Genomic DNA, 24,473 nt, shown 5'->3' on the forward strand with positions numbered 1-24,473 from the left:
TGTTCTTGCTTATTAGTATGTGGGTTTCAAGCTGCCTCTATTCTTGTTTTCACCTCAAGAAATGTAGCGAAAAAGAGTTTGGCTCCTCACGGAACATTATTAATTTCTTTCTTTTAACAAGAATTAAGATATATGTAGGTGTATTTTAGATTAGATGTACGCTATCTTAACAAGACTTCTGCCAGGAGCATCTGATATCCAAATCTTGTTAGAACTACTTCGCACGGCAAATGAACGATGCGCAAAACTTGCTTTTTTCTCAAGAGGAAAACGACAATGTTGCTTTTATTTATTAACTTTTTTTATGAAACTTTGTCCCATATTGTCTTCCTTCGCAGTTCAGTACCCCGTAGCATCGTGCCTTACAGTGCATATCCGAAACATCAAACTTTTCTTTTTAATTTTGAAACATTTTAGTGATAGTTAGAAACGTGCAATATTGTAGACACGTTGCCTATACACTAGCCTCCAATTGCAAACGTCATTACACTGCGTTCGCGAGATCAGCCGCATTATTCGTCTTAAATTATTGACCCGTACGAACGTGCCGACAATGTGCGTGTAGTTCTAACTTAATGTGCACGCAGAAAGGGTTGTACGAGGGGATTTTCGTTGTTTCATCTTGCTTCATTCGACAATCATTTGTCGGTCCAGGCTTTTGCATTGGTGTATCATGCAACGATTGGGTAATGTGCCTTTGGCGATCAAAAGGTATCTGGGGAATTTAGTAATAAGATTCTACTTCATTTTTGTCTCGCTCGAGTCCTGAACGTGTGCTAGTTACGACTTCACACTCGCTTCAGTAGCGCGACTTTGAACGCTCATCACGACCCCTTGTTGTGTGGCCTCTGTTTCCAGGCTACCTGTTATTCAAGGATTTCTGCGACAACGTCTGCGACGAGCAGGTGCCGCAGCTAAGTTTCTACGAGGAGGTGAGCGTCTCTCACACCTGTTTGGGGCAAGCATGGCATTGTTGTATGGGGTTCCGCGAACGTTCTAATTTTCAAATCGTTGTTTCAAATATTGTGCTCTCTGATATTCGCTTCGAGATGAACTGCAATATTAATGTTTTTTCGGTGCGTCGATCACGGTGGGTTAGCCCCGTTGAACGCACTTGTCACCGAATGCCGAAGCACCGTGGAGAGGCAATGCCCACAGAAGCAAGCTCCGCGGCTGTTGCTTCTCCGCAGCGGTGCTCGGTGAAAAGCACGCTCTATGGGGCTGACCCGCCGGGATCAACAACACTTTGAGAGTGCAAATATTGCAGTCGCGTGCCCGGGAGGAACGCGTGCTTTCAAGGCGGGGCGTTGTGTACCTGGCGTATTTAATCCTTTAAGTGCCTGGGACGAGCTGGGCTCGTCGGCTGGTTTTTGGCTAAAAATGCCACGGACGAGTTCAGCTCGTCCAGTGGTTTTTTCAGTAGCCCTCAATTCCACGGACGAGCTAGGCTCATCCGAGTAGTTTGCGGCGCTGATCATAGATGGCAACACTCGTTTTAGTTGGCGCATTTTGTTTTTTTCGCCGCCGCTGATTTTTGCGCAATAAAATTTTGAAATTTTATCTGTATTACTAGAGGAATAAAACTTCCAAATAAAAAATTATGGCACTTTTAGGTTACTTTCAAAAAAAAAAAAAGGGGGGCACTTAAAGGGGTACTTCAGTGATTTTTTCATGGTCGCTGATTTGCCTCAAAATTGGTTTAACGCACCAATAGACATGGCTCTACGAGTTCCCGAAGTATTGTGTGAAAAGAAACAAAATTTGCAAAGTTCTTGAATTTTCGAATTTCGTTTTTATTGTGTTTCTTAAACCGGGAGCCCCTACTGGCAACATTGAAGTGTTACGACAGAAATGGTACGAAGTGGGCAGTAAGCAGCAGTAAGCCACGTTCCCAACTGATTACAAGATGTTCGATGGTGGGAAAAGAATGTTTGGTAACTGATTCACAGAGAAGCATGCAAAAAACGCTCGAAATACTCTGTTTAAAACTACATGCACGACCTGAAAGTCTGTACCATGTGTGACGTCACGCCACCGAAGAGCGCGCAAAAATTTGAATGTTGGTTTTGGCATCACCTTCATTTACGGTTTTCTCAATTGCTATACTGAATTTCGAGAAAATAAATAGCATATTGTGATGGCTAAAGTCCCGGTAGCTTGAAAGTGCTATTTGTTTAGGTAGCTGAAAAAATGGTTAAGAAACCCTTGAAAAGAATTTTATTAACAATCTGGTAATGACATGCGTGTTAAAAAATTAATCTGACGCGAAAAACAATAAAGGTTTACAGCAATATTGATGACGCGAGACGCAATTTAGTCGGTAGTCAGCTCCTTTTCACTTCTTTTCTTTCTTGGCATTTCGGGCGCGTGGAGGAGAGGTGGATCGGCTTTGCCTTCACGTTGAGGTGGAAAGAGCGGATTACCATTCCGTAACGTCGGGGACTGCACGCAGATTTTAAAATAAATCTCTCGTCGTCAATATTGCTCTGAAAAATTAATTTTTTTTGCGTAAACTATTTCTTGGCACTCGAAGAAACTGATACTTTGTGAACGTTTGTGTATTTTCTGCGCTAAAAGTTTCAAAATTAGACTGTGGCTGTTGTGCATGCAGGAATATATACTAGGCAGAAATGACTTCACAACCTGCATTCATAATTTATTATTGTCTTTTCTTCTTTTTCCTCAAATTTAAAATTTCAGAAAGGATATTTGGTTATAAGCTGGGCATCACACTGGGTTTAATTTCATGTCAAATGCAGCATTTAGTCGCCATTCCAATCTAGGCATTGACCTTTCTGAGTCTAGTCCATAAATATAGTAAGATTAAAATTAACTTGGCTTAGAAATGGACAAGTGGAAGCTTGGGAACAACCATCACGAGTTCCGCTGGGTTTTCGTTTAATCTGGTGCAGTAGTCAAAGGCTTGGAGAAACTATTCATTATTCAAACTCAAAATCCCTTATTCGCACATGCCTAGTTGTAAAACTAGCCGTTTGTTTTACTCTGCCATTTCGACTGCTGGTTCGTCTATGTTGCATAACTTCCCTTACCCGTACACCGCAGGATAGAAATCTGCTCTTAGCGAGCGAAGCAACATTTTCCTCGCAGATGTATTTCTGTGCTCATATTGACCTTGAGAAATTCCAGAAAAAAAGCTACCAAAAATTGTTCATTTTTTTTTTTTTTTTAATTTTTAAATACTGTTTGGAGGTAGATATTGGCCCCCTGCATTACGGCCATTATTTTTCTGGTTGGTTTTTAGGGCATAGCAAATCTTTGCAACATCAGAAACCGGTCGTATCCGCTGACTGAAAATGCTTTTGGCTTCGCCGCCGCATGGGATTTCGAAACACACGTCTTTTGAACTTCTTAGATTTCTATTTGAGAAGTATATATACATATATATATTTATTGTGGGTTTGTCCCATTCGGAGTGTTAAGTTAACTTGTCTGTATTAAAAGTAAATTAAAGGGGCCCTGCAATGACTTTTTACTAATTTTTAAATTGCACCGAACCTGAGCGCACTGAACGTAGTAACTTAATGAAACTTTTCTTTTCTCGAAATTCCCTTTATTTTAGAAGTTATAGGCAAATTAAAATTACAAAAACAAGCAAAAAAAAAACCTCCCCATGACATCCTTGGTTGCTTGAGAGTGGCCGTGAACTAGAGGAAGGGTAGTGAGCTCATCTAACGCTCACGGCTGCCGCACTCCGAGTTGACGGCGCGAGAGGGCGCCACTAAAGCATGTTCTCGATATGCTGTATGCAGCGGGCAGCCAGAGCGGCTCTCATTGCATTTGCTGCGCGATTAAAGGCTAATTCGGCATGACACTTCATTGGCCACAAACGACAGCAAACTCGGGGTAAAGATCAGTTCAGAATGGGAGCTACTTTGCGCTGCCACACCGCGAAGCGGCCAAAACGCAAGACAAAGCTTCTCGCCGAAGGCCTTCGGGACGCTCGGAGCCGGTCGGATGCTCCTGCCCAAACGACCGCAGCGCCGCCGCGAACATCAGGGACCTTTCCGTGTCGGCGTCTGATCCCACTATTCTTTTCTAGTATGCGCCGCCTTTTCCACCGCTTGGTGGCGGGTATGTCAACGGGTCATTTCTTGTTTCCGTACGTTATGAACTGCATTCGTTTCTTTTTTGATCAAAAATACTGAACAAAAACTACTTTTATAAATAATTAAAACGGTTCGCGCCACTTATATTTTGTATTTCGACTAAAAAGAAGCTTTTAGCGGCTCTGACCAGTAGTAAGCCCAGGACCAAACACGTCAGATTTTGCGCGCTTTCGGTACCGTGGGTCGCCCCCGTCGGTGGAGGAGGTTTCCGCGTCGTCCGGTTAAAATATGACGCACTGATATTTAGTTACTCTCCCCGTGCCTGCTGGCTTGACCGAACCCCAAGAGACGTGGAAACCACAAAAAAGGTGGACGCTTAAATATGATTGCAGGGCCCCTTTAAGTACATGACTGCAGGAGCCCTTTTATGTGCTAAGAATAGAGGAGACTGTTTAAAGGTAAAGGTATAGAAAAATAATGCAAGAGCCGAAATAAGGCTGTGAAAAAGGAACAATAGCCGTAGCGGGTTGGTGTGCTCCTCTACATTGGTTTCACTCCATAGAAATAAAACCAACAAGCAAAACATTTCTGAAAAAAAAAAAAAAAAAAAAAAAAAAACTTGTTTACATTTTTTTGGGGGGGGGGGGGGGAGGGATTTGGAAAATTTAAGGTGCTTAATCATTATGTATTTCCTTTTCCTTTCACAAATATTTCAACATAATAAATATCAACCAGGCTTTTTTTTTTTTTTTTTCTTTCTTTTCCAACATCACTAGGCAGTAACAAATTGTGTAAGAAGTAGACGTCAGCAGTGTGTAGGAGAATGGCAGAAGGGCTAAACACAACTAGAAAGGGGCCGAAAGGCGTGGGAACTTCGGTGGTTTCTGTAACCGCGTTCGTCCCTTTTCGTAGCCGGGGGATCTCCGTTGTACAGGAAGGTAACAAACCGAGTCTGTCTTAAGGGCGTCGGGTTCCCCCACCCCCCCGTCAGCAGTCGGACAAAGACAAAGCACTCTTTGTTTGCTTTTTTTACGAGCCGGTTCGGATTGCAAAGAAGATTGATGATTGTTTTCCGCTTTCCAAGCAATCGGATATTCAGTCAGCTGCCACCCTTTGGGGAGGGGGGGATGGAAAAAGAGACGGTAAACACTGGACTGAGGTTTTCGTAACATGCCGTGGGTTTTCCTAATTATCATGCGGTTAAATATTGATTTTCCGTTAGGTTTTGAGTGTCATTTTAAGTTTTTGTTTTCCTTTTTTGGGGGGGGGGAAGGGGGGACTGTATTTTTACGGTTTACACATTGGAAGTCTATTTGTGGGCCAGCTGACATTAGAACTTTCCTGTAACAACTCCTCGTAGCCACATCTCTGTGAACTGTTTCTCTACGCATAGTGTGGGGGAGCCATTGGAATCGTAGATGCCTTGAAGCCAGATGTTGCTCGATGCAAAGTCTTTGTCACAAAAGCATGATACATCTTTCCCAAGTGTAACTGTGCCCCTGCTTTTGTGAATGGGCAGTAATTGGACGTAGAACTATGTCTCCCTTTGCGCTTGGAAGGGGTGCAAAGTTGACAAGTCAGTGTCACGAAAACTTGGTCACGCAAGTGACGTTGCACAGATAACACCGGGCAGTGCGCACGCGCGTCCCTTTTTATCTGCTGGCTTGCTCGTTTGCTCGCTTCAATATGACACGCTCCTGTCTGATTAAAGCTGCGATAGACACCGCTCCGGCAGCCGGGATTTCACAATCTTCGCTCATCGCTCTGGACAGCGGCCGAGCTCGCGTGCTCTGTGGCACGGGCAATTCATGCGACTCTTTCGCGGGACTGGGCGTAGCGTTAGAAACAATCGCATGCAATTCCGCACATGTGTCCCAGAGACGGTGGTGCGGGGGCTGCACGTTTTGCTTACTTGACTTTGAGCCATGGGCATTCGCTTCTGACCCACCCGACATCGTCGTGAGGCAGGGGTCCAGGGACATTTCTTCAGCTGCGGCCGTAGTTCTGCGCAAAATTTATGCGGCATAGTAAACCTATGCACCGACCAATTTTTTCTGTTGTCCAGAGTCAGTAACGTCAAACAACAAAAATATATATATATTTTTTTACAAAAAGCTGTAAGGAACTTTTAAAATAGGTATGGTCTAACGAATATGTTCTGGAAAACACAGCTGGGTCGTGCCAAAGGAGGCGTTCTGGGGAAACTGCCATGCTGAAGGAGGCGCAGCAGTTTTTTCATGTCTGGCATGTGTACGAAAAACTTCATTTGAATAAAGAAGAAGCCTCTGAGCTCCAAGAAAAAAATTCTTTTGTGAAAAAATTAATTTTGTTTTTGTTGATATTATGCTCTAAATTTATGTAATTTGCATGAAACCTATGTATTTAAGAAAATCATTGTAAAAAGACGATTGCTTATCACACTAATTTATGTGGGCGCCTAATTGCTTAATAATATGCCTTAGCTAGCTCTAAAGTTAAAATATTGAAAGACACCATTTTGAGTCCAATTAGGAGCCGAAAAACAAAAAAAGACATTTTTTTTATTTTTTAGTCATCTTAGATTTGGGTATTAGCTACAAACTTTTTTATTTGTTCTTTTAAGACCGATAATTGAATTGCTTGCATTAACTTTTCAAAGCCTCGTTTTGTTGCATTTTAATTAAATGTCAAAATTTCCAGTTTAGGCAGAAACGGCCATATTGAGAGCCATAAAAAGCAATGTGGGCAGTAGTGCCCCGAACTTTCGGAATAGCAAGAAATTAAATTCACCTCATCTGTATAACATATAAAAAACAAATTAGAAAAGTACTTTTTTTTTTTTGTTGCGGAGAAATTATTTTTTAAAGATGAGCCTCTCCAACCATGCCTCCAGGCACGCGCCTCATAGGCGACGCACGCCGGTGTTCGCCAGTGAGGCGTCAACAATCTGAGACGCCAATACAAGGTCTTCGACGCTCTTCTGAAAACATGTTTTATTCGGTTGAAGTAGACATCATCCTGGCTTCTGTTATGAATAACAAAACATGTTTATTGACTGAACGTGCAATCCAGCGTGGCCTGCAACCTAAATGTCAGTGGCCAGCAGCACCTTGCGCTGCTTCATATAGGAAGGGCGATCGATGTGCCCCCTGGTGTCTACCCAGGCGCGCAGCGGTAACTGCCGGCTGCAGCATCTTTTCCCCCGAAAATTCTGATGTCAAGGAGAAAACCGCCGCATGGCTCGGAGATTGTCGCAGCACACGGATGCCGGGAGGAACGCTGTCTGCATGGCTGTTGGACGCCACTCTTGACAACCCCAGAGCGATGTCAGCCTTCTGCACAATGGGCATCCCAAGGAGCTGTCTCATCCGCCTCTTCCAGATGTCGCACCTTCACCGGCGGCAGCCGCGGCTCCATAACGTCGGCCTCTGTTGTGGGTTGAACTACTGTCTCGTTGACCCGATGCCGCAAATGGTCTTCATGGCAGTACCGCACTGTACTATCTAGCCGCCGCACCTCTGTTGATAATGCACTGATAGCCGGGCCGACAACCGCAGGCACCCAACGAGGTCCTGGTGGAAAGTTCCTTGCCGAAACAGGATCCCCTGGTTGTGGCACTGGTTCCCTCCTGGCTGACCAGTCGCTGAGCACCTTCTGCTGCAGCTGATGAAACTAGACCTTGCTCCGAAGGTCTGTTGTAGCAGCTTCAATGCAGTTTTCAAGCACAGACCCACGAGCAGTTCTGCTGGAGCGCGTATGCAAACAGCACTCTAGCTATCCGACACTCAAAATCTCCTGGTTGAGTCTCCTTCAACTTTTTTTTTACCGTCTAAACTACCCTCTTGGCGGCACCGTTAAATGCTAGATGATATGGAGGAACAAGAATCTGCCGCACTTCATAACGAGCCAGAAATTGTGCAGAAAGCTTGTGAATGCAGGACCATTGTCGCTCTCAACCACATCTGGCAGTCCATAGACTGTGAATATCGACTGCAGACACGAAACTGCAGCCCCTTTTGAAGGGAACTACACATGGACCACCTCCACCCATTTAGAGTAAGCATCTACCAGTACCAAAAAGCACACCCCCCAAAATGGACGCCCAAAATCCACGTGGAGCCGGGACCGAGGCCGGCTAGGAAACAGCCACGGAATTTACTGCACGACCCTTGGAGCCTCGCGACGTACACCCGCTGGCAATATGAAGGTGAACACCTTACCTGGTTTCTAGCCTGTGTTACGGCTCCCTAAAGCTATAATAATTCTCAACGTTTCAAATGGTACGTGGCTTGGGGGTCTGAACTTTGCATTCTAGCCCTCTTCTAAAATAGAGCTTGTTCCAAAACTTGCAGGAGCATCAAAAACAAGAAGAGGGCTTCCATATCGCTCACGGGTGTACCTGGCAGATTGCACACATTCTCACCCTGGTCACAATGTCCCCATCAATGCCTGGCCACCATACACGACTTCGGCCCACCAGCTTCATTTTCTCAACCCCCGGGTGGCTCTCGTGCAGCAGATCCAAATCTCGTCCGCAGCGATGCTGGCACAACCACACGACTTCCCTGCAGCACCAGTTTTTGCATTTACTCGACATCAATAGACCCTTTCCGAAACTCAGTCTGGCCACTTTGATCACTATCATCATCATCTGAAAAATGGCATATGTGCCATACCAATGGCGGCTTTCTATTTACTGATGACGGAACATGTTGAAGATACTTCTAAGCTGAGGATTCGAGGCCTATACATTTTAGACGTTAGTATGTTACAAAACCAGAATTGAATGCAAGCGCTGCGTAAGTGTTCATTTCTCTAATTCGAGCCCAGTGAACCTGTTAGTGGCACTAAATCGACTTTGAAACCCCTTGACTTGTAGAACTTTGTCAATGCGTCTGTCTGGGTTGGCGCTTCGTTCTGACTGATTGCATCGTTGTGGGAATCGACACTGGAAGAGATGATCCAGAAAAACCTGTATAGCAAAAAGTTTATTTTTGTCTGCCGTTGACATGCAAAAGTAACGGTGCCCGATAAAATACTGCAGGCTACAGGTTCATTGCCGCCATTCGTATGGCAAAAGTTGAACCGCCATTTCAGCCACCAGATGGCTCTGAATTTTGGAAAGGGTCCATATTGCGCGCAAAAAGAGTGCCACATGCCCTGCCCACAATGACGCTTAGAAGAGCGTCATTGTGGGCAGTCGTTTCCATGAAGTCATCACTACCTCGGCAGCGCTTTCTTGGTGGATGTGATAATGAACTTCAGTACATCTCGGTTCTACCGAAATACATTTAAGTTCAATGGGGAAGCGACGTCACTGTTATCATTTTTCATCCGTGAAGAGCTATCCGGTCTGAATTGTTTTTATATCTGAACACACGACAGGACAATGCCGACGCGCAGTATGCATTCCCACACTCGTGAAGCAGACGATGCAGGCTTGCGTTCGTCGGCAGTTACCTGGGCAGAAGGCCAGATCTCCTCCACCAGCGGCTCTGGATTTTCTTTCACTTCACTTCAACCTTGCGCCAGCGTCTCGGACTGTTGATGCCTCGCTGGCGAAAACCTGCATGTGGCGCCTAAGAGACGAGTACCTGGAGGCATGGTCGGAGAGGCTCATCTTTAAAATATAATTTCTCAGCAACAAGAAGTACTTTTCTAATTTTTTCATTGGTTAAACAGACGAGGTGAATGGAACTTTTGGCTATTTCGAAAGTTCCGGACACCGCTGCCGACATTGCTTTTTATGGCTCTCAATGTGCCCTTTTCTGCATAAACTGGGGGTTTTGGCATTTAATTAAAACGGAACAAAATGGGGCTTTGAAGATTTAGTACAAGCAATTCAATTATTAGTCCTAAGAGAATGAAGAAAAGGAATGTATTGTAGCTTACACCCAAATTCAGGTCGACTAAAAAAAATACAGGAATCTCGTAAAGTTCCTTCTTTCTGGAGCCCCTATTTGAACTCAAAATGGCATCTTTCAATATTTATACCTTAATGTAAGATAGGGCATATTATTAACTAATTAGGTGCCCACCTAAATTTGTGTGATAAACAACCTTCCTTTTTTTTTTTTTCAGAATGTTTTTTTGTTTTTTTTTAATACGTAGGTTTTATGCAATTTCCAGAAATTTAGAGCATGGTATCAGCAAAAATAAAATTAATGTTTTTTGCAAAAATAACACATTTTTTTCTTTAGTTCTAAGGCTTTTTTATCCAAGTTATTTTTTATGTACATATCCCAGACATGAAAAAAATGTCCCTTTGCCTTGGGATGACCCAGCCGAGGAAACGGGTGGATATTTAGGACGTTGAAAGTGTTGCAGTTAGTTTTGGTGGTCTGCATGCAGGGGAGATCCAGAACTCCGTTTTGGGGGAAAGCAGGAAAATTTGTAAGGATACTAGTCTCCCATTCTTTCTCTGTACTGGGGGGTCCACCCATGTCAAATTGCCCTTTGAGGAGGGGGGGGGGGTCGACTTTGTTTGTTGGGGGAGGGGGGCAATCCCCCCCCCCCCCCCCCCCCTTTGGATCTGCCCCTGTCTGTATGTTCTCTGCAGCTCAGTCGTATGAGCAGGCTCACTGGGATGGTATGGCCGCATTGGTTGACAATGGCCGAGCTGATTTGCAACGAGAATTTTTTTCGAGAAACAGAACAAACAGAAAATTAGCAGTTTATTTTATTTGTGGCAGCGCCCTTGAAGTTACATTCAAAGAGGTCTGGACGTTATAATTTGTGCGTGTTGCATATGATACCACGAAAAGAGTGACTCGGTGCCACTTTTTAAAGTTTAATGTGAACTTTTAGTTTGTGGGAAAACAAAAGTTTGTGTGAAAACAAAAGCTTGTGTGAAAACAAAATTCTTATATCCACATCCTGCCAGTATTCCCGTTTGCGTATATACGGGTTAATGCCAAGCATCTCCCCCTTACCAGTCGCTACAATTCTTGTGAGATTGAGAGTGGTTGACCGGTTAGTAGATTCGTCAACTCGGTCACATCTGTTAGCTAAGTTGTCACTGGGTCAACTTGCTTTCTAGTGCGATGCCTGGACCGGTGTGTTTAGCGTCCTATCCTGTACATACATCAAAAGTTCCCAAGTGGCAAAAAATGAATCCGCAAAAGCCAGTGTGTCATGCCGTTGGATGTCGTGGTTGGTAGAAGTTGGGCATAGAAGTTCCGGGAAAGAAGCACGAAAGAATGTGAACGTCGCCGTCGTCACGTTGTCCCGACTCTCGGCTGCCGGAGCTTCTGTAAACCGTTGAACGAAAGAGCGATCCGCAGCAGAACAGGCATCCGCCGCGTTCGCCGCCGCGTTCGCCGCCGTTGCTACGGCAGCGCCAGGATTGCAGCGGAAATCGAGGGAGCATTTCCTTTGGATGCGGTAAAGGCGCGGGGGGCACGCGTTCCCTACACCGTACCTTTTAGCGGGGCAACGGGTTCGCCCTTTCGTTAGCCGTTCCGCGCAGCGTTCTAAGGCAGCGTCCGTCGTCCCCGCAGATCAAGCGCTACGAGAAGTTGGAGACGGCGGAGGAGAGGAGGACGGCAGCACGGGAGATCTACGACAACTACATTATGAAGGAGCTGCTCTCGCACACGCACGTGAGTCGGAGCGGCCCAGATGTCCTCTTCTTCCGCACACGGCCCTTCTTTGTCCGAACCTGGTCTTTCTCTTCCGTTGCAGAATTACTCGCTCGAGTCCGTAGGCCACGTCCAGAAGTTTCTCATGAGGAACGAGGTTCCAGTTAATTTATTTCAGGTGAGCATTCTGAGGGCGTCTAAAGTCGCCGACGGGACGGGAACGGCGGGGAGGTTCTTCGATTGTCCTGCCTCGGGCGCAAGCTTCCTACCTCGGACGACGCTCGGACGTCTCATGACCCCCGAGCGTACACGTGCAGCCGGAGTGTGACGGAGGAGGACGAGCTGGAGGCTGGGCGTCCGAGAGAGGCACCCTACCGTTCCCGTCCTGTTTGCGACCGTGGTCTCGATGAAGCCCGTATGTTGGAGCTGGCGTGACAGGATCCCCAATCGGATCCTACGATTGTTTTTTGTAAATGGCGTAAAAGGTCCTGTAGTAGACGTGTAGAGCACCCAAATCCTTTCAGTCGTTCGTAGCTTCTATAGTCGGTTGCAACTCAAGGAAAAAGGACGAGGGAGAGGCAGGCCGGGGAAGAGGAAACAGACGGATTGTTGCAGAAGAGAGGGGGAAACCTCCTCCTTTCTTTAGCGTTCAGTCTGCTTCCTCCTCCCCTTCCTTTCTTTCCCTCACCCTACTTTCTTGAGTTGCAGTGGACTATAGTGAAATTTTTTCGGGGTTTCAGCCAAGCATGGACGCACGACCACACGAGTCGGATACTATGTTACTCTCAATAAGGTCCATGAGCCTTTGCGTCGCTCTATTGCAAGAACGTTGAGGGGAGGGTGGGAGGGAAGGGGTTTGCTCGCCTGTCATTCTAAGCGCATGGGTCTTTCTCGGTATTAAAAAAACCTGAATTCCCACGCTACGCTCACCGTTGCTTGTGATGAGACTGTGTGTTCCTCTTTTTGCAGCCTTACATTGAGGAAATCTTCAGCCTCTTACGGGACGACATTTTTAGGAAGTTTATCGAAAGGTGAGTGTTAGGAGGCCGCCGCGACGATTTGGCCCTGTGCTCACCGCTTGCTTCTCCGCAGTGAAAAGTACACAAGGTTTTGCCAGTGGAAAAACCTCGAGCTTAATATTCAGGTGAGTCCATCATCCTTTGCGCTTTGCTTGCCTGGTGAAGGAGTGCGATTACTAGCTGCAAACGAATAGGGCTGGAACCATAGTTATCGGCAAAAGAAGATAGGGTATAGATTAAGCCTCTGTAATGTTTTTTTTAAAGCATGAAATGCTTTTTAATGCTACCCCCCCAATCCCAAAATTTGGTCAGTCTTTCCGTGCGCGTATTTTGTCGGAAATTTAGCGGGGAAAGTGGCGTCGCGTCTTGTGGCGTTAGCGTCTTGTGGCCAAAATATAAAATAAGCTTCCCCGCTAAATTTAACGAGAATTTAATGTCACGTGACCTATACACGAGTTCACTTGCCCGCTAAATTTGGCTGGAAAATTCACGTCTTGCGCATTAATGCAGTTTCATGCATTAGAAGACTTCAAAGCTCAAGGTCACTGCCAATTATTTTATTCAAGATGTTTACCGGGGATTGCATTCGTCTTTTTGGGTGATCGTTTGGGCCATTTAAGACAAAAGACGTTCCACACAACGAGTTATTTATCCATTTTGTTTCTTTCTCCAGTTGACAATGAATGACTTCAGCGTGCACCGGATAATCGGACGCGGTGGTTTTGGCGAGGTGTACGGCTGCCGGAAAGCCGACACGGGGAAAATGTGAGTCGGGGCCAGAGCGTTTGTTTCGTGTCGGCTCGCGCCACTCCCGAGCACGAGTCGCACGGGATTGAGGTGCTGCGACTCACGTGCGCACGTTGGCAGGTATGCGATGAAGTGTCTGGACAAGAAGCGGATCAAGATGAAGGTGGGCGAGACACTAGCCCTCAACGAGAGGATTATGCTGTCGCTCGTCAGTACAGGGGTGAGTGCTCCCATTCATTTTGCCGGTTGGAAGATGGCGATGTGCCAGGCTCGACAGAAACTTGTATACATCGCTTTGCTGTCGAAGGTGCTTTTGATTGTTTTCTGCCATAAAAGTCAAATTAAAGAAATCCTTATAACAATGAATGAAATTTCATTGTTAAACCTTGCAGCAACTCATAAACTCTAGGAGCTACAGATAAATTCGCTGTGCCCAAAGTTTTTTTTAAAAATTCATTTTTTTTTTTTTTTTTTTCATTTTTATTTGCAGTAATTATGTGCATGTGCACGGTTCGTTACGATACGTGATGACCATGTGAAGGAGAAACCTTGCTAGCTGGGGATAAAATGTTCCAGATGTGTACCCATGAATTTTGTGAAACACGAGTTAATAACAATTGCAACCATATCTTTTTTTCTTTTTTTTAGGCACTTGACACCACAGACATTTAAAAAATTCTTGGCAGGCATATTCCATTTCGGGAAGAAGCGTGCGTTGCAGTAATCTTTTAAGTACATTATTCTCTTTATTATGCTCCAAGAGTGAGAAAACTATGGTATATTCACATAACAAAAGTGCCCATGGGAGTAATATAGAACTCAAATAGAAACTAAAAGTTCACTTGGATGGATTTGCAAGCTTTGGTCTTTCACCTAAGAGTATCACATCTCTGATGGGACATCATTCTTGTGTGTCTTGTAGGAGGACTGCCCTTTCATTGTGTGCATGACCTATGCGTTCCAAACACCAGACAAACTGTGTTTCATCCTGGACCTCATGAACGGTGAGTGTCCAGCTCACCCAGAGCTTCGACGTTTTTCTTTTTACTATGCAATGCCCATTTCATTGGAAACGCTGGTAAGCTAGCAACAGCATTGAAGTGCCGGTTCTTCCAATGCATCCCGCACTTGCGTATCGCATCTTCCATCGCTTTCGTGGGAAGTCGCAAGTCCTAAGTAAATATGGGATGATTGCTTTTTATAGAAACCTTTCTCACAAAATCGCCTCGCGGCTGCACTCGTCACTTCAAGAAACAAAAAAATAAGTTTTGTTCGTAACTCCTACTCTCTGCAAAGTACCTACGTTCTTATAAGATTTGGTGGTTAGAGAAAAACCTTTGCATTTGAAGCTTATACTTTTAAATAAAATAACTGATGCTAAATATGCATACTAGTATTCTAATTGATAACATAAAAGGAGAAATCAGTAATATTTCACAAGAAACCAAGCTTTTTTTTTTTAATCTATTGTAGAATATTACGCATCCGCCCATTCCACACTAAGCGCCCATTCCCAAATTTGTAAAGGCTCGTTCACACTCTTGCAACCGAGTACGACCGAGAGAGACCAGACCGGTTTTTAATCCTCTTAAGACGTCTTAGGACCATCTCCACAGCAGCGTGCCAGGTCCTAAGAAGTCGCAAGGTGATTAAAAACCGATCTTGTCTCTCTCGGTCGTACTCGGTTGCAAGAGTGTGAACGAGCCTTAAGATTTGAGAAGATATGCACAGTACATTGATATGTAAAATTGATAACCAGACAAGCGTCAATCCCCCATTTTTTTCTTCGATTATCGATAAATATTGAGTGGGCACTTGCTTGGTATTATGCAGTAAGTTCTTGAAAGCAAGTCCAAGAAATTCCTAGAAATTGGCGATTAAATGTTCAACAGAATGACATGCAGCTCCTTGTGAATGTGTTTTTGAGTGGTTGATTTATCCACTCAAACTAATTAATTTTGCCACAATCAATCGTATGAAATATTTTCTTTTTCTCAAATATGATGAGGCAGTTTAGGGAAACCTTTGAGAGGAAGGAGAAATTATTGCTGAGTATAGTTTCAGTTTGTCTTAGAAAGACATGCAGGAGACTTCTTTATTGTGGTAAAATTTTCTGCTCTCTGGATTTTGATTTTGTCCATTCTTTGCGGCTCATCAGGATATGTTAGAGCTTGTTGTCAAGTTATTGATTTTGGAAAGATTCCTCCTCTGAGCACAACATGAAAAAGCGTCCCCCCTACCAACTGTTGGTTTGTCCAGTTCCCAAGAGAGCACCATACACAACAGCCAGTCTTGCAAACACCACTGGGCAAAGTGAACGATTCTGCGTGCACTCTCGTAGTGACTCGTCTCGAAATCTTCCGAGCTTGGACCGAAGGGGCCGGCGTCGAAGTTACAATAGGTGCATCCCGTGTTGCAGGGGGTGACTTGCACTACCACCTCTCTCAGCACGGAGTGTTCACGGAGCAAGAGATGCGCTTCTACGCCGCTGAAGTTATCCTGGGGCTGGAGCACATGCACCGGAGATATGTGGTCTACCGAGACCTCAAGGTTGTCTCTTTTCTTTCTCTCTCTCTCCTTCCATTGTGCAATTCGTTGCCCGATGACAGGCTTTGTGTCGTGGCCTTCCGTACTGTGCATCTGTCCCGGCGTTGGTCGGTGTGCCTATTGACACGGGTGTCTACCAACAGTGAATATTTGCGAATATGGGTGCATTTTAGGCTCCGCTTCACCGTATGTTTGGCTGCTGAGGACACTATCACGCACTATTAGTAAAAAATAAATATGGCTCGCATTTGCCGATACATTGCAACACTGGTGGCTGTGTTCCGTGACCACAGCAGATAAGGACTCTGGGCAGGCACGTAGCCAGGATTTTGGTTCGGGGGGGCCCGCCCATGACAAAATGCTGTATGAGGGGGAGGGGGGAGAGGAGGCCCCAGCAAAACGGAAGACTTCGGGGGGAAGGGGGGAGGGGCCGGGCCCGTGGGCCTCCCCCCTGGCTACGTGCCTGACTCTGGGGAGAAGCTGTGAGTCTCTTGCTCATAAACTCTTGAAAACTCTTGGAAACATTTTTTTATCAAAAAAAAAAGTGGGATGGCATGCATCAGGGACACCTCAATTGTACTTTGTGCAAATGAATTTCAATTTTAGAGCGCAGCTCTTGGGCGCCCGTTTCGGGCTTGAGCGGCGTCGCCGTCGGCATAACCATGAGGTCACGTGACCTCCCCCAGGTCACGTCACCTCCATAGGTCACGTGACCCCCCCCCCCCCCAGGTCACGTGACCTGGGGGGGTCACGTGATGCATGCCGATGACGTCATCAGTGACGTCACTGATGGCGTCATCGGCATCCGCATCGCCATCGTCATCTTCACTGATGACGTCATCGGCATCCGCATCGTCATTGTCATCGTCCCTGATGACGTCATCAGTGACGTCACTGATGACGTCATCAGCACCCGCATCGTCATCGTCACTGATGACGTCATCGGCATCCGCATCATCGTCACTGATGACATCACTAGTGATGATGACGTCATCGTCACGTGACCTCGGTGACGTCACGTGGCCCCCGTGAGGTCACGTGACCCTTGTGAGGCGACGGCGACGCCGCTCGAAGGAAGGAGTAGCAGACAGGATGAGGAGGTGAGGAGGGAGGAGGGGCATACCCTCCCATCGGTACCCTTCCCATCCTCCTCCTCAAGAGCTGCGCTCTAATTCAGCGTTACAGGGAGTTGTAAATGGCTTACATTTTTTTGCGTGATCGGATACCGGCTTGATAGCGGCATGTGTTACCTCTTTGCATATGTATGCAAAGAGGCAACACTTTTCCCTGAGTAAAAATAGTTAAAAAAGTTAGCGCTTGTCCTGTTTACTGCTTGTCCCTATCTTTTTTGTGCTATTTTGAACGTAGCACGTGACTACGCTTTTTGCGCGTCACGTCGCGTCCTCTCGGAAGTAACGGGAAACTTTCGAAGCCTTGGAATGGCTCGATGGCTCGTGGCATCCACTGCGGCTGGTCGTAACATGAAACGGAGTGGGGCAGCCATCGACAGGAAATATGTGGGTTCTTAGTCGGATCAGAAAGGTATACTTGGCTAAAGTGTCGGGAGAGTTTGTAGAAATTTGAGAAGAAAAGTGTTACTTTGTCCCACGATTTCTGTGGCATGCGCATGTTTGGTGAACCCAAACCCAGCTTTTCGACGTAGCGGTAGTAGTTCTGTCAAACGTTCAGGAGTTGTACGAGCAAGAATCTAGTTCTTTTTGAGCTCGCGCGATGTCACCATCTGCAGTAGTAAATTGCACGATACCCTTAGCGCGAACGAATGATCACCATTTTCTTTTGGTTTTTCTCTTTGAATCAAAAGGCTGTCATCAAAACTACTCCGTTTCATCCGTTCAGAGTGCTGGATTGACTGGGATGGCTCATAGTGTCCACTGGGGTCCGTTGTAAGGCGAAACAGAATAATGTTTTGAATGCATAATTGGGACTCTAACCCGAGCAATAAAAATTGTCGCGAACCAACACACTTTCAAACTAAAATGGAAAAAAAAAAAGAAGTGCCAATGACGCGTTCGTACTAAGAGGGTTGCACAGTGTGCATTGTTTTTGTCCCTACTAATGGTTCCGGACGCACCCTCTCTTAAAATTAGGATTTTTTCTCTCTTCACCAGATGTGCGTCGCTTTATATATCTTAATTAAAATAAAACGATTGATCGCTTGACTAACCTGTCAATCGATTGCCATTTGTCTCCAGCCGGCCAACATCCTGCTGGACGAGCACGGCCATGTGCGGATATCGGACCTGGGCCTGGCCTGCGACTTCTCCAAAAAGAAGCCCCACGCCAGCGTGTGAGTGGACGGCCGGCATTCTACGACGTTTCCCTCTAAAGAGCCGCGTTACAGCAGTGCCCGGATTGCGTCACCGATCGGCGCGTTTACCGCGTCCAAAAAGGGAGTCTCGATTTCCACCTGACGACGTCGCGTCGTCGCTGGACGCGATCCCGGTAGCGTCGCAGCAGCAGTGGTGGACATGGCAGATGCCTGTTCTGCTGCAGATTGCTCTTCAGCTCGACAGTTTAAGGAAGCCTTAGCAGTCGGTAGTTGGGACGACGCGAGGACGGCGACACTCGCGTTGGCTCACGCTTTTTACCGGAACTTCTAACGGCAACTGCCAGGACCGTAATGTCCAACGGCACGACACCCCGGCTTCCGCGACGCCATTCGTCGCCACTTGGAGACCATCGTTGACGTATGAGCAGGATAGGATGCTAAACACGCGGGTCGCAGACACTTTCCGGGGTGCCGTAGCGTTACGGACGGATCAATCGTTGCCGGCACGGAACAAGCCTGCTTTCCCGAAGGGCGTTGCTTCGAAGAATATTCCTGTACTGTGAAAACCGGGTCTCGTTTGTTGCGCCGTACCGGGTGCGAGCTGCTGAGACGAGCTCGTGTTCGACTATCCGGGACTGCCAAGCTTTATCTGGGAGTTCTGCTCGTGCCAGAGGGAGCAACCGTGAGGTCAAAGTCAACTTGGGAGGGGGTTTTACGTGGCAAACCGACGAAGGGCATCTGGCTCGCCCTGGTGGAGGACAAGATTACTTTCGACCGCCCAACGCGTTGCCAAAGTCTCGGCTACGTGGCACCTTCTCCACAGGGAGCCTCCGTTAAATTGCTGGTCACCTCGGCCGAGAGCTGGTACGGAAGACTTTCAAGCAAAGGGGAATATTGCGCAAGTTACCGAGCTGCACAAAACGACAACGGCATTCCTGATGAGCAAAAAAAACAAAAAAAACTTTCCTGTTTCTAGCTGCCTCGGCGTCTTCAAAACAACTAGAAACTGTTTTTTTTTTTTGCTCGTCGGGAATGTTGTTATTGTTTTGTGCAACTCGGTAGCTTCTTGGAATGCACTATGTTCCTCTTTGCTAGAGTCCCTTCTGTCCGACTCTCGGCTAAAGACTGGCTCGCTTTTGTAGCATGTCGTTTCCCACTTTTTTTTTATCGTAGGGACCGAGTGCAATGAAAGCAATTTTCCGCAGTTTATGACAATACATGTTCTGCGAAGTGTTGCAAAGCAGTGCTAACAATTTTAACAAAAATTTTGAAATTGCACGAGAAAAAACTTTAATTACGCTCCTCTCGTGAGACGAGCTCATCGAAAACAGCAAACTCCTAGCGTCTTCGCCGCCGCTCGCCGCTGGGATGTAGCCGTGCTGTACGCTTATCCGCCCAGCGGGAAATTCGTGTCTGAAATATTTCTGAGTATTTTATTTCGACTTGCCGAGAGTGCGAACCAAGATGTCTCGCGTGACCCCCCCTACGAACGCATTGCCGCCGTGTCCCGGGGCCCAGGAGAGAACCGTGCGACGTTCCTTGCAGGGGTACACACGGCTACATGGCACCCGAGGTGCTGTCCAAGGGCACGGCGTACGACTCGAGTGCTGACTGGTTTTCCCTCGGGTGCATGCTCTACAAGCTGCTCAAAGGGTGAGCCCCCACTTACTCTTATTACTCCTGCCTTGCTCGCCGTGCCTCGCAAATCTTTTTTTCCTTGGTACGTTCAATGTGCAAGTGCTGTCACATCCCGTTTGTTTTGTTTCCCGCTCGGGCTGTTCGTAGAATCGGTTATTTGGGACATAGAGTCAGATTCAAAGAATGTTAGTCACGTTGGTCTTGGACCCTAGCCACCGGGGATGCGAGGGCATTAAAATTGGGTTAGCATTTGATATAGAGTGTTCTGCCGTCATCTAAAATCTTTGCTTGCGATTATTTTTGGCGGTCGTGGCTGTTTTCAAGCAGATGCTTCCTTCTTATGTTGCAGTCTTCTTCCCTATCGCGCAGCCTTTCCAGGATTCCGTATCCGAGCAAGAGCTCATTATTTTCTCCCTTTTGGGGAGCTACGGACGAACTGCGAGGAACAAATTCTAATGCTTGTCTCTTCTTCTAGGCACAGCCCGTTCCGGCAACACAAGACGAAAGACAAGCACGAGATTGACCGAATGACCTTGACCATGGTAGGTCATTCTTTGCAGTTCTCGTACAGATCTGATATGCAGTTGTGGCAGTCACGGTTTACGAGGAGGCTTTCCGTCCCAGGAAACGCCATGCAGCTAGGATTACTGGCTAGTGAGAGACACGCATTTGGTCGTGCTTTTTTTTTTTTACTTGTACGAACAACCTCCGGGATTGCGACGTTTGACAGCGTGGCACTCCGGCTTTTGCGGCGTCGTTTGTTGCCACGTGGGGACCGCATTCGATGCACGGGCGGAACAGGACGCCAAAGGCACCAGCCGGAGACGTCTTCCGAGCACTGTGCTAGGACTGCAAATGGCGAGACTGGCTCTCTCTTTGTAATGCAGAGTAGAGTGAAAGAGTGTGAGGGAAAGAATGCAACCCGGGTAGACTTCGAGAGATTTTGGTGGAGTGCATACCGTATTTACATGAATGTAGGTCAACCCATTTTTCAATTTTTGAAAATCTGACTTATACTCGAACTCAAGCATTCCACCGCCATCAAGAATGAGACAGTCGCGATATGAAAAACACTTAGACTTGTTACGAGTTCAGCCGGCTGTACCTGTAGCATTGCGCCATTCCGTGCGCTCATTTTACAAGATTTTTTTTTTTTTTTTTCTTCACGCGAACGAGTGTTTTTGATAGTGATTTGCAAATACGGCGCATGGCGCACCTTGCTCCTGGGGTCCTGGGGGTGGCAGCAGCACTTAATGTAAGAGCCACTCCGGAATGGACCCTCGCATCGTTTGAACGAGTGTCACCATCGTGCTGGTGTGCCAACCACGTCTCTCCGTATTGACACGCGTGATCTGGGCAGGTTCGGTTTCCGGTGCTCGTTTATGGCCATTCATCCAAAAGCAACCAACAACTGCGCTTCTGGACTCAAGTGTGACCTGTTGGAGCGGGTAGTGCTCCAGTGGTGTCTGGAACGGCGCAGGATCTTAACTGCAACGGCAAACTAAGAGGTTTCCGCGGGCCAAAGTCTGCATAGGTCTGCTTTGCCTTCCGGAGTTGGAGGTCGGGCTTGTAACGGTACGTCACAGAAATGCGCGATCGATCCCTACCTGTGAGGTGCGACACGATCATTGAGCAAGCACGGAAGATGCGGTTGATGCGGTTATTTGCGAATTGCGCGATTTTGTTGGACGACACCGACGGCGTGCTTTGAGAACGTAACAGCGATGGCGACGGGAATGACAGCACCGGTGCAAACAAATCATAGTCTCTAGTCGTGGACGAAGTAAGAACGTCGGAGAGCAGCTTTAGTTGTTCCACTTCCAGCTTGAGTGTCTTAGCTTTGGTAACGATTGGGCATTTCGTGCCTCTCATGCGTGCATGCGCAGCCAAAGCACGCCAGAAGGCGTCGTGCACACAGTGGAGGCCGGGTTTTTGAAACGTGCGCCCTGCCGTTCATACATGTTTTCCGGAAAATGCACCTCTAAAGTATTTTTTTTTACATGCATTCTGTGTGTGGGGCAGGGGGTTTACCTATGACTTACAATAGTGTAAATACTGTATTTGCTTGAATATAACGCAAGAGCAAATTTTAATGCGCTCAAAAAAATAAACATTATAACACGATTTGAGGTTTCATAAATTTACCGCACTCGGGGGCATAGCACAAGTGAAAAGGCAATGGAAATCAAAGACATATCAGTTTATGTTTTGACTGTACTCATCCTGACTGCTCAGGTCCTTCCGTTTGCAATCCACTTGGTGACTTCACAGATCTGCAGCAGCACAAAGCTACTGTGTGGTACTATATTTGTTAGAATATAAGTCAACCTTTTTTTTTTTTCGGAAATGTTGTCAAAAATTCAGGGTCAACCTATAATCGGGACCAAAAAATTTCAACCTACATTCGCGGCCAAATTGTGGAGCAGAAACTAAGAAATGATCAGGCAGAAAAAAGAGTGCTGGTCCTGACAGAGGGTCATACTCATTCTTGTTCTGGTCCCTCCGCATAAACAAATACCTCGTGTTGCACGATTGTGTAAACACGGTCGGTGCTCTTGGCTTGTGTTGACTTGATTTGGCCTGGCTTGACTTGGCTCGAATTGGCCAGTGCCCGCATTCCCGCGTGGCGCACTGCATTTCTGCCCCGTGCTTTCGGGATATGTTGTACAAACACAGAAGGGATAAAAATGCTTTTTATGTTTTCCATTCCCCCTTCACGTGGCCCAATAGCTAATAAATAAATTCCCTCCCACACTCCCCCTTTTCCCACCCGATCTCCTGCATTGAACCGGAGGAACGATTTTCTCCAGACTTTCGCACCTCGTGGCTGAACTCAATTCCGAATATAACGCGAAGTGCGTTTTGGAGCACGTAATTTCGAGAAAAAAAGCTCGTTATATTTGTGCAAATACCGTATGGTACTTCTTCTGCCGTCTTTGCGGTTGGTGTACAGCGAATTACTAGTTTTACTTTTTTTTTTAGCTTAATTATAATCTCGCAATTCGGTGGCTCTCGAAATGCTGTTGCGTTTTGAAATCTATCTCCGAGGCCCAGTGCGGCCCGCCCTGACTGCGAGTCGCGCTGACTGTTGTCTGCACTCTCCCCTTCCAGAATGTGGAGCTCCCCGAAAGCTTTTCGGCTGAGCTGAAACTGCTTCTCGAGGGACTGCTGCAACGGGACGTGGACAAGCGACTCGGCTGCCGGGGACAGGGGTCAGTATTGCGGCTGCACTCGCTACCTGGTCGTTCCAGGGAGCCCCTCCCAAATGTCGGACATCGGGAAGCTTTAGTGCTCGAGACCTACACTTTGTTTCAGCCTATCACGAACCGTGGCGCACGTCTCCGACTGGCGCGGTCCTCAAATGTGGTCCCTCGATTGCTGTTCGAGGACGTCGGAGAAGCGTCGTGCCGCCGTTAAGTGCGGTTTTGACAGTGGCACGGCAGCAAAAGCGGATGTTCGACTGTTGCACGGACCGTCGCTCTCTGTTCGACAGTCCGTGCAAGCTTCGGCAGCCAAGGATTGGGACGCCGCGATGACGACGGCACTCGCGTTCGCTCGTCCTTTTTTGCTGCAACTTCCACGACCAACCGCCAGGATTGCGACGTCCGACGTCGTTCGTTGACACTCTGGGACAACTTTTGTTGCATGGGCGGGAAGCCAAGCACACTGGTCGAAGCTTTCGCTGTTTTACATCCAAAGCTGCAGGTCACCGGGTCTAATCACGAGCCAGGTGAAGATTAGAGTCATATCACTCTGGTACACGCAACATTGCGCCGCTCTGACAGAACATTGCACCAGTCTGACATGTTTTAGACGCTTGTGGGGGGGTAGTCTTTTTGTTTGTTTTTAATGCGAAAGCATTAACTGGTCCCTTGGAGCGAGCCAGCTTCATCGGCTTCAAACGGCCCCTTAAATCCTTTCTCCAAGTGCAGCCAGCTACCAGCTATGAAACCATGAGAAAAGCCTGACAACGGCGCCTAGTTTCCCCGATCCCAAAGGAGCGGAGTGAAGCTTAGGTCCTATTGGCTGGCGTGTGTTGACGAGACTCCCATTGGCCGCTGCATCAGTTTCAACGACCGCTCACCCCATGGCGCTCCGTGTCCGTCGGCACGCCGTTACCAAGGAGAGTCCATGGTCAGCGCGCCCAGGAGAGCGCGCGCGCTGACCGGCGACGAAAAGTATGCAGCAGATGAAATAATTGAGTGGACGAACCGCTTGCATGCTTTCGCATTCACAACTCGTAAAAAGTGCTTAGGTGTACCTCGAGGCTTTTTTAATTTACTTTTTGGGTATGATATTTTTAGTGAGAGATTCGTCCAAACATTTTAGGCTTGTTACCTTGCATACGTATTAAGGGGGAACACTGGTTTTGGAGCTTTTTTTTTCTTATTTTATAACCAAACTCAATGAAACTGCACAAGCTTGTTCAGCTTTTTGTGCTGATTTCATATATCTGGTAATTTCTTCATTCAGTAGAATTGCCCTGAAGATAATTAAAACTTGCCTGCCTTTGTTTGGAGGAATGATAGGGAAAAACCTGCTCAACAAAATACCCTTTTTGACACATGGCCAGGTACTACGAAGTGTAAAGAATACAACGTTGGAA

General features: G+C 46.8%; 1 protein-coding gene across 3 annotated transcripts in view; it reads left to right on the forward strand.

Moving 5' to 3' along the window:
* The window catches only part of LOC8033785 (G protein-coupled receptor kinase 1), a 59,679-nt gene that overhangs the window by 24,961 nt on the left and 10,245 nt on the right, over nucleotides 1-24,473 (forward strand). For all 3 annotated transcript variants that reach the window (XM_029970357.4, XM_029970359.4, XM_029970358.4), the window contains exons 3-15: nucleotides 859-932; nucleotides 11,546-11,647; nucleotides 11,730-11,804; nucleotides 12,596-12,657; nucleotides 12,719-12,770; nucleotides 13,319-13,410; nucleotides 13,513-13,612; nucleotides 14,315-14,396; nucleotides 15,812-15,942; nucleotides 18,153-18,247; nucleotides 19,775-19,882; nucleotides 20,343-20,409; nucleotides 22,979-23,079. In XM_029970357.4, coding sequence (XP_029826217.1) covers nucleotides 859-932; nucleotides 11,546-11,647; nucleotides 11,730-11,804; nucleotides 12,596-12,657; nucleotides 12,719-12,770; nucleotides 13,319-13,410; nucleotides 13,513-13,612; nucleotides 14,315-14,396; nucleotides 15,812-15,942; nucleotides 18,153-18,247; nucleotides 19,775-19,882; nucleotides 20,343-20,409; nucleotides 22,979-23,079 — 1,141 coding nt within the window. The remainder of the gene's footprint in view (nucleotides 1-858; nucleotides 933-11,545; nucleotides 11,648-11,729; nucleotides 11,805-12,595; nucleotides 12,658-12,718; nucleotides 12,771-13,318; nucleotides 13,411-13,512; nucleotides 13,613-14,314; nucleotides 14,397-15,811; nucleotides 15,943-18,152; nucleotides 18,248-19,774; nucleotides 19,883-20,342; nucleotides 20,410-22,978; nucleotides 23,080-24,473) is intronic.

Source organism: Ixodes scapularis, unplaced genomic scaffold, assembly GCF_016920785.2.
Source record: "Ixodes scapularis isolate PalLabHiFi unplaced genomic scaffold, ASM1692078v2 PGA_scaffold1__304_contigs__length_218370807, whole genome shotgun sequence".
Taxonomy (NCBI): Eukaryota; Metazoa; Arthropoda; class Arachnida; order Ixodida; family Ixodidae; genus Ixodes; species Ixodes scapularis.